Source organism: Rissa tridactyla, chromosome 16 (assembly GCF_028500815.1).
Source record: "Rissa tridactyla isolate bRisTri1 chromosome 16, bRisTri1.patW.cur.20221130, whole genome shotgun sequence".
NCBI classification, from domain to species: Eukaryota; Metazoa; Chordata; class Aves; order Charadriiformes; family Laridae; genus Rissa; species Rissa tridactyla.
Window position 1 is genome coordinate 5,813,273 of NC_071481.1, and position 10,132 is coordinate 5,823,404.

The window sequence follows — 10,132 nt, forward strand, 5'->3', positions numbered from 1 at the left end:
GGCTGGAGGGCTGGTAAAGCAGAACTCCGCTCGAGTCCTGAGTGCTTCTGAGACAGGAGAGAGGACAGGGCTCTCTGGATCAGGTTGTTAGCGACACGCGACAGCCAAGATGTGTCTCAGAGGGGTACCATGAGGACTGAGACAAAGAAGAGGAGAAGGAGCCCATCTCCCTGTCCCTCCAGGGCTCCTCCAGCACATCAGCTCCTACATTTTTGTATCAATGGACATATAATGGATTGGTTTCTCATTCTTTAAAACTCAGTACTCATTCAAACTTTTCACACACAAACAATGTAGACACAGGAATGTACACAAAAGTATTAAATGAGATAGATCTTTATTAGAAGCTTCCAGCATATTTTATCTGTTCTCCTCCTCTGCAAAACTCCCCCCGCTGGATATACAGCTGCTATAGTCCATATAGGGCCTGTACATCTCTCTCTCTTGCTATTTACTGCTCCATCTCTCACTGTACAATTGTACAGTGTGCTCTCTTATCAGCAATAATACATGCTCTTCAGTGCAACCCTACACACATTAAAATTGCATGGCACTCTGCATTACAAGGAAAGAACTAAATCTCTTCTCTCTCGTTTCTTAAGACAGACACTGCCACAGCCTGTTCCTATAAAGCTCATAGGCAGATCCACACAGGTCATCTGGGCAGATTTCCCCCAAGACCTTTGTGCATCTGGTCCCTAAGTGCTTAACAAATCTCACATTCCTGCTGTTACCAGACTTGGGAGTGAAGAAAAACCCTCCTGAATAATGCCCTTGAGTGAACAGGAAAGCACTAGAGACAGGGAAGAACCTGAACCACTTCCATTCCATTTTTCCTCCCACCTTCCATTCTGGGTCCCCTCCAGCCCCACAAGGTTACACACAGCCACGGCACCTCCTCACCCGGCTTTTCCTCCCAGCCACCTTTATGTCCCTAGGGTGGGAGACAGCGGAGGGACCAAGTGACATATCTGGACCCTTCATCTGGAGATTGTCACAGCCAAACATGTACACATGCCTTTTCCTCCTCTCCAACATGCTCCTGTCCTTGTCAGGGCTCTTTCTTGAGGCTTCCCTGCGCTCAGCCCCTTTCCCTGCCGCCCCCGCAGCCCCTTTCTGTCCTGCACAGCCTGCTGAAGGGTCTTTCCTGGCCACCCCTTCTCTGGCTCTGGCTGTGTGACACCTGCCCATCGTCTACATGCGGGAGTGAGATTTGTCCTTGCACTGGGTTCTCCTCACCCACAGGGACAGACGCCGCGTCCACAGCTCTGGCTCAGCAGGGCTGAGGTGGCCACATGCAACAGAAACCCTATCTCAGCCTCCTGAACGGTTAGACCAAGCCGTGACTTCTTGGAGTGAAATCCAAGAGGATGAGTCCTCCTGCAGTGAGCCAAACCGGTCATGGGAGACATGGGCCTTGCCAAGCAGGCGGCCCCTCCATCCCCCTTTAGCTGCTGCCCAGCTCCCCGTACGCAGCCAGCACATGCTCAGCAAAGCACCATTTTTGGACAGAGAGAGCTCTTCCCCAAAGCTCTCTCCTCTTTTCCTTCACAGATACTCCAACCCTTTCATAGGAACGAAGCACTTTCCTGATTTCTTTTGCTCTTTCCTCCCTCCACCACCTCAGTGCCTTCCTTTGCCACCAGGTGTCTTCAGCAGGGAGGACGGACAAGCAGCGCCCTGGAACAGACACTGTGACTACTCCTAGGAGATAGCACAAATATGCAAGAAGTGTGCAAAGGAAGAACAGAGCCAGCCCACGCCGGGCTCCTCTTCTGTCCAGTACAGGTACAAACTGCCTACCGTATTGTAAATGACTGTCACCAGAAGGATCCTGCTTCCTGTGACATCCTGTCCTGTTTAAGGATGGGTCCAGAGAAGTCTTGGTGCTGGAATCCAGGCTTCTCACGCTGCCCAAGAACAAAGTCCCCGGTCTGTGCCTCCACCGTCCTCGCCTGTCCCCGGGAAGCACCTGTGGTGTGCGCTGAGCCTAGGTCCGGGGGTGTCCTTCTCTGACCTGCCTTCGGAAGTAGCGGATGGCAGAAAGCGTGCCAAAACTTGCCAGGAACACTGGAAAAGAGCCCAACACATTTCCAGAGTGAGTCTGGGTGCTTCTTCCAAACCTGAAGATTTTTTCCCAAACTTGAAGATCACAAGCTACCCGGCACACTCCGGACCATGGGGACCTAGGGGACGTCAATCCCTTCCCTTTCTCAGGCCCCTCCTGCCTTTGCTCTTCATCCCCACCACGCTGTGCTTGTTCCCAGCATGTTCAGTCCTGAGCTGCTCACGGCCTGGCCAACCACGCCTAGTCCTATAGTTTGGGCATACAGGTCACACCCCCATTTCACAAGAAAAAATGGCTGTTTTTAAGGGAAATAAGCCATAGACTTCATGCATTTAGTAGAGAAGGGTGGTGGTCAGATGTTCATGTGGAGGTTCATGTGGAGATCTAATGGGCCTAGTTTGGGATGAGAAGGCCACAGTAGGCAATCTCAGGGGCTTCAGGACAGTCCCTTCATTTTCTACTTTTGTTTGGACCAGAAAGATGTCAAGAAAAATATCTTTTTGTGGGTTATCTGTGGATTCTCTGAAACCAGACAAAAGCAGAAAATACCCTAAAACCAGAATCAGAAAATGTTCTAGTGGAGACTGTACACAGAGTCAAGCTCTTCTCTGTACTTTCAGCTAATGTTTTTAGCTTTGCTCATAGGAGAGCTCAAATTCCCCAGATCTGTGCCCAAACAAAACTGGGAACCCAAGCCATGGTTTTGGACTTCCCAGTTTAAATTCAGACTTGATTTGGATTTACGTCTTAGGGCCTGGGACATAGAGAGGGCAACTCAACTTGTTAGAACCTAAAATGCCAAAAGAGAATTGCTAGTCCAGGATGTCACACTGTCTCTTGCCTCCCCTCCTCGCCGGGTGCTTACTGCATGCTGGGTTATGCGATCCCGAGGGCACGAGGCCCATATCCCGCTTTTCGCACCCTCTCCGAGGCCACGTCAACCATCTCATACTAAGAAGGCAAGGAGGAGCGGGCCAAAAGCTCCTTGTGATGATTGCACTGAGCAACTTTAGCTAATGAGCTATTCTCAGCCCCGGGGTGTCAGCTTCCTGTGTGACCTTAGTGGGGAACATTCCTCCCCGGGACAAGCAGCAGGAAGCCCTGGCCCCGGTGTCTCGCCCCACGGCGGGGGCTCTCCGGTGCCCACGGGCTGTCCCATGCCCTGCTCCTTGGGCCACAGCTCAGCTCATTCCCACTGCCTGAGCTTCCTCTTTCCCCACCAGTTACTCAAATGCTGCAGTTGGAGAGAACTGACAGCGTTCTGTTTACTCGCAGGACTGAGTGCACCAGGATAATACTTCAGCTAAGCTGCCTTTAGAAAAAAGATTATACCTTTACAGCACATTAGAAAAATATGTGCGTTTGTTCCAGCTGAGACAAAGGAGTATCAACCTGCATACTGAGGTCCTGAGGCAGCTTCTAGCCAGCAGGGACCCTAAAGAAGCCCCTCTTCCCCTGACACACGGGTACTGGTCCTTGTCAGAGCGGGGCCACAGCTAGGAATACAGACTTGTGCTATGGCTCAATTTGAGCCAGCAGCCACTTTGTGTGTGGAAAGGACAATATCAATGAGTAGGAATCAGGCCTGCCATCTCTATAGGAAAGAGAAGGTATTAGAAAGTAACAGGACGCTTCAGAAAAGGAGGAAAATCACTGCCTTTTCCCACAGGCACCATTAGGTGTGTTAGCATCCCTGCCTTTCTCCTTGCCGTGTCTTCCACGAGGTCTTTCCCACCCCGCTCCCACTAGGCTGGGCACTGTACGTACTGGTCTTCCAGGCATCCGGAGCCTGCAGGTCGGAGGTCTTCACTGCCCAGGACGCGAAGGCACAGAAGACGAGGCACATGTCTTTGTGGGTCAACGCCAGCGGAGCCTCAGGCCCCCCTGCGAGAAGAACACGAGGCTTGGGATTTCGCAACTCCTCCTCTGCCACAGCAGGCTCCAGTCCTCTGGGGCAGTAAGTCCGTTGCACTCCCAGAGAAATACATCTTTTTCACATGTTTTCCCTCCCAGAAGACCTTTTTTTCATCATTGGTCAAGTCAAACATGTTTATTTAGGACTCAGGAGAGTTTCCTAAGGAGAGTGGCACATTTTTCAGCCCTCTCAGTTTTACACTTTGTTAAGAGCCCGAGGCCAGTATTTGTTGATGCTACCCATGGGCCTGTGAGGCACAGCCAGAGGACAGCCACCTCTAGGACCTCTGACTGCCTCCCCACCTCCCTGCGTATCTTCCCAGCGCACCCCTCCGTGGGGGCTGGAAGGGGGTCTGGGCAGCAGATTTAGGAGAGAGTAATTCCTAGGCTGGCTGCTGATGCGCTGGGGCTGCGGGCAGGTCCCGCTGGGCAGGGTCCCCTTCCTGCGAGACAGTGCTGTGAGATGCACGTAGCTCTGGGACAACACGTATGTCCCCGAGCAGCACCAGTGCTCAGCATCTCTCCACGCATCCCACCTCACTCCCGCCGCCTGCTACATCCAGGGAGGGAGACAGCCCTGAGCGCTCTGCATTTCTTTCTCTGCTGGAGTCCCAGGCTGGCACAACTTGAAGACACGTTGCAAGACTAGGTTATTTTCGCTCCTATGTTTATTTGATCAGGCTTTTAATTAAAGCTGGCTTATTAATTAGCTATGACCATGGCAAAGGGGTTTTTCTCTGTGCAAACAGCCTGGAAGCTCTATTTTGAGGCACCCTTTGGGATGACTCATTCATTGTTTGGTTTTAATATTAACTATGAGGCACTGTGGCTGTAAGCATCATATAAGCTTTAAGATAAATACGCTGGCTGTCCTAGTGGGTCAGACTTGCTCTTCCTTTACTCCCATTTCTCTTGACTGCCTCCAGTCACAGCCAATGTTCAGGTAACTCTGAGGTCTCTGGAGGGTGTTTTTCAAATTATTGCGTGTTTTTAAAGTCCCCCTCACCTCTTTCAGCTGGAAGCCTTGGACATGTTCCACTCAGGGCACACCTTTTCCCCCACCAATATTAGATCGATTAGCAGCCCAACCTTAACAGGACAGCAGCTCAGCAGCCATGGCCATATCTCAGGGGCATTAGTTCTTTGGTACAAAAGGATTTTGCTGCTCCACCTCCCATTGCCTCATCAGAAATACAGCTGCGTGGTTCTGCAGGCAGTCGGATGGCACTGGGGTGGGGGATTCCTATCTCTACCAGCCCTTGAAGAAACACTGCACATGTTTCATGCAGCTATCCGCTTCAGTAAGTTTTTCTTGGCCAGAGTGCAAAATAATAGGTTAAATCCACAGTAAGTTATAGCCATCCAGGGGGACAGCTGAATCAGCTAGGACGGGGACTTCAGGCCAGCCTGAGTTTCAGCCTCTTGCATGCATGCTGTCATGACCACCTCCACCCCAAGACTGGAGTTTTGCAGGGAGCAAAGCAAGTTATGCACAGAATATACCCAGATTCCCCGTCCGTGCCTCCTGCAGCACTGGGAGCCGGCCTGCAGGGCCCAGCCAGCAGCACTCGCTTGGCATAGGGACAGCGTGAGCATCGCGAGAGAGAGCCAATGCCACACAGAAGGTGATGGCGGTGGCTTTAGCCACGCATCCCCTGCTGAAGCCCAGGGCTACTGTGCGGCAAGGTTAATGTGCCAGGAGCGTGATTTCAGACCTGGCGGAGCCCACTGAAATGCTGCCAGCTGCAGGGTGGCACTAATGCCGCTGCGGCTGGAGTGGAGGTGGTGGCAGCAGGGCCTGAGCGGGCTGCCAGGCACAGGGGGGACCAGGCAAGGCAGAGGCACCTCTCCGCATGCAGCGGTGACCGGGGCTGTCGAGCGGGGGGTTACCGTGCTTTACCTCTCAGTGCAAGGGCCATGTCCAAAGCTTCTGGCCGTGCCTGGCCTCTTCCCAGCGGGACGAGGGAGAGCTTCTCACCAGATCCTCTCCGCAAGAGAGCCTGGGGGGCTGGGGCTTGGCCTCCGATGAGATGCCTTTGCACGAGGGACTTCAAAGCCCCCACAGCTTTCTTCACCTCGGAGGCTGGAGCGATGGAGAAAATCCCTCTCCAGCCCGCCCTGTTCGCAGGCCCATCCGGAAAGAAGTGTTCATACACCTCAGGGACCGAGATAACCACGGAGTCTTTGGCCGGAGCCAAGTCGGGATCCTCATTTTGCAGCTGAGTGTGGTCCAAGCTGCTGAACTTCTTTCGTTTCCTGTCTTTACCCTTGACTTTTTTCCTTTTTCCTTCTGGTTCATTAAAAAAATATTCATACAGTTCAGGCAAGGATATTTCCCTTTCCAAGGGTGTTTTCTCCCCCTCTACTGAGTCCCCCATTCCTTCTTCTTCCTCTTGGGAGTCACAGAACAAATAGTCGTACATCTCAGGCCAAGTCACGTCCAGGGTGTCTGTTCTTGAAGAGGCCCTGGCTGCAAAGCAAGGGGGGCCCAGCTCCCCGGGGGTCTCAGCTGCAGGCTCCCCATCGGCTCCCTCAGCAGCATCCCCTCCAAAAGCTGCCACACTCTTAGATTGGAGAGGTTTCTTTGGCACCTCCTGGCATGCCTCTCCCGGAGGAGCCGCAGCTCTGCTGGCAGGGATCACCGGCACATTGTCACGTACGCCCAAGCCACCAGCCTGCCCTGGCTTTGACTGTTTGGTGGCCTTTGCCTTCCCTGGGGACTGTGCCCCCGGCTCCTTCACCTTCTGCTTCGGGGGAGCGCTCACAGCTGCATCGCCCTCATCCGTGCTAGGGCTGGGCACCGGCCGTTTGCTCTCCCCTGCCTCCTCGCTTCCCAGCTTCACAAGAGCTGGCTTGGCTGCCTTCTCCTTCCCTTTGCTCTTCCTTGAGGACAGTGGTGAGCCCAAAGGTGCCTTTGTGGGTACGCCAGTCCCCTGTCCTGCGACCCCCGCAGGCTCCCTGTCCCCCTGGGCTGCCTCGGTGGCGCTGGCTCCACGTTGCTTGCGGCTCTTTCTCAGCTGTCCTGGCACCTTGGGCCTCACGACGTCTGGGGAGCCAGCCGGAGAGCTCGGCTCGCCACCCGCTCTCTCCCCGCTCGCCTCCTCCCGCGCTGGGATGCCGGGCGCTTTGGGCGCAGTCTCCAAGGCTGGGCTTGGGGGCTGGTCACGCAGGGGTCCCCGTGCCCCGGGCTCCAAGCGGGAAGTGCTGCTAGGACTTTTCCTCGCTGAACCCTCCGGGAAGGTAGCCAGCGCCGGCGAGCTGCGCTGCACCGGAGACCCCGGCTGTGCCGCCACCGGGCTGCCACGGGGCTGTCCCCCTCCTGCATCCCCTCCCTGTTGAGGGGCGCTTGTTCCAGCTGGGTGGCTGGGAGACTCCATGGCCTGACTGACGCTGGTTGCTCCTTTCTCTGATGCCGGCTGTGGTGCTGCCGCTTCACATGCTGTGTCTGGCCCTGGGCTGCTCTCGGCTGTGCCACCAGCCTGGCCAGCAAGTGTGGCTGTGGGGGGACAGGGGGGCTGCCTCCCCTGCACGCTGGGCATTGGAGCGAGTGAAAGGCAGCCGGGCTTGTCGCTCTCGCACAGAAACCTGCCGACTGAGCCCAGGTCCGCTTCGTCCTCGCTGCCCGAGAGAAGCTCCGGCAGGGCAAGGTGCCCGCCGGCGGGCCAGCGCAGGGAGGCGTCTCCGGACACCCCACGTGGGGCAGAGCTTCCCGTGCCAGGCCCTGGCCTGCTGCCCACCCTCGCTGCGATCTGCCCGTTTGTGCTGGCGCGGCAGTCCCTGCCCGGCACGCCGTCCCCTTGTTCAATGTCACTGAGACACTGCTCCTCGGCCGTGGCCAGGGTGGCCGGCGCTAGGTCGCATTCCTCCGACGCCAAGAAGAACTCAGCCCAGTCCCTGTCGTTCAGCTGGATGCTGTACTCGAAGTTATCCATGCCTGCAGCAGCAAAGCAAGGGCAGGGGGCCGGAGACGATCAGGGCATGAGGTGGGGGCACCAGCATCAACAGACATAGCCAGGGAGGATGCCCCTAACCCTTTCCCCCCAGGTTCCTGCCCTGCCATACGTATTCACTCATCCTCACTTGTTTCCAGCTGAAATCAGGGGGAGGCAAGGGCGGCTCCTGGCAGGCTCAGCAGGACACATATGGCTGTGCTGGACCACAACCCAGCCAGCAGTGAGAGACCACTACTACCCCCCTCAGGTCCCTCCTGCCTCTGCTCCCCGAGCACAGCAGCACAGCGGGTTTGGGATTCTCTCGGCAGCAGCATCGCACCTCACATACCCCTTTCCTACTCCCTTTGCCTACAGTCCATTTAAAAAAGTGGGGGATTTACGCTGTTGAGCATTCCTGCTGCCACGGCATCATGCATGAAGCACAGTCCGAACAAGGACGTTTCAGCAAGCCACAGCAACCCTTTCCATACCCCTGGCTCTGGGCAGGGAGATGCAACAGAGCCCAAAACCAGCAGGGGGGAATCCAGCCGCAGGAGAAGAAGCAGAGAGATCAGAAAGCTGCATCCTACCTGTACCACAATCTAAGCCGGTGATGGAGCCATTCAAAGAGCCGCGCAGGAAAATCCTCCCGGCACAACATGATGCTGTACCCTTGACGGGGGCAGAGAGTTCGGCTCCAGCACAGATCCATTCAGGGGCTAAAAATAGACACCCCCTCCCTCCCTCCCTCCCTCCCTCCCCAGTGTGTCACTTGAGATCCGGGTGTGATGGGTCCAGGGAGGGCAGGCCCATATATAGAAGCTCCTGGGGAAGATGCGAGGGTGCCAGCCAATGCGTTTCTCTCCCACAGCCTCTGGGGTCTCCGGGACGACTCCTGATGCCCACTGCTGTCTTCTGCACTCTGCCTGGGGTTGCTCCAAGGGATGGCCACCAGAGAAAGGGCCACAGAGCTCCCTGTGCCTTTAGCACAAGCTGGAGGGTGACCTCTGGATGGCAATGACTGCTCTTTTTTCAACATCCCCACCTCTTTGTTTCAGTCTGTAGGTTACCCGTTTCTAGGGTGATAAAGACATGCCTCAGGGGCATCATTTCCTTGTTGATAGCGTTCCTAGGGCACTTATTGCCAGCCTATTGCAGATTTACATCGAAAGATCACCACCAGTGTCATGGTCTTGTGACAAACCATGCATGGTGCGTGGCAGCTGTCCCATGCCACCCACGAGCATCTGGTGCAGGTGGCAGAGGGAGCCTTGGGTCGGAGACTCGGGGGGAGCCTGGCATGAGGGAGTTACAGGGGAAGGGACTAGCCAAGGGTGGCCTGACGGGTCAGCAACCGGAGCCAGAAATAGCCCTCAGCTCCTGTGAGTCCCGGAGCCTGCCTCCCACCGCATGTCCCCGGGAGCCAGAAATAGATGCCCTGAAGTAGCTGCCTGCAGCACAGTGCCCCTGAGCCCGAGCCCAAGCCCAGCTCCAGGCCCTGGTGCCCCGAGGTGTGGACCAGTGCTGCCCCGAGGCTCCGGCCACCCCTTGGGTCATCAGGCTGCTGTAGACCCCACACTGCAGATGGCCAGCCATGTAGATGCTGCAGGAGCCGAGACGGACCCATGTGGTCTGCATCCACCCCGGGGGTCCTCTGGGGTGCCGGCCATACAGCATTGCATGGTCCAGGGTGCCGAGGACCAGCACCCAGCTCCTGCCCTGCTGCCTGGAGGGCAGCCGGGTCCCTTGCCCTGCCCTGACAGCACCCGCCATCCTGCGGGAAGGAAGCTCCCCGTCGTGGCTGCCTTCACGCACTGCACTGCCAGGGAGCGAGCCAGAAGCGTGCAGCCCACCGGCAGCCGGAGCTGTAGCGCAGAGCCCCACGCCACCGGGTAAATATTGACCAGGACGCACTTCCTTTCTCCATGCTCCGGGCTGACGCACGCAGGAGGCTTGTCGAGCCGAGAAAATATGGAAGGAAAGAGGTCTGCTCTCTTCCCGTCCTATCTCATTTCTGATCTGGCTACACCCTTCTCCCTCTCCCCCTCACACGCGCTCGCAGACGCAGAAGGGAAACCAACTGGCTTCCTTTTCTTGGCTGCAGTCGACTTCCTTCCCTTTGAGTCCAGCAGCCGGGGTTAGTCAGAGAAACCTTTAAACTCTGCCTTGCAAACCACAGCAGAGAACATAAAAGAGACAGAGGCAGCGAGACGGAACT

At 56.1% G+C, this 10,132-nt stretch overlaps 1 protein-coding gene across 1 annotated transcript; it reads right to left on the reverse strand.

Moving 5' to 3' along the window:
- Positions 1-306: 306 nt before the first annotated feature.
- Positions 307-8,637, reverse strand: PERM1 (PPARGC1 and ESRR induced regulator, muscle 1). Its single transcript, XM_054222704.1, has 4 exons — positions 8,505-8,637; positions 5,883-7,916; positions 3,836-3,952; positions 307-2,070 (listed from the first exon to the last, which is right to left on the reverse strand). Exons 2-4 carry the CDS (start codon positions 7,912-7,914, stop codon positions 1,991-1,993), a joined length of 2,229 nt encoding a protein of 742 aa, XP_054078679.1. The 5' UTR covers positions 7,915-7,916; positions 8,505-8,637; the 3' UTR covers positions 307-1,990.
- Positions 8,638-10,132: the final 1,495 nt, after the last annotated feature.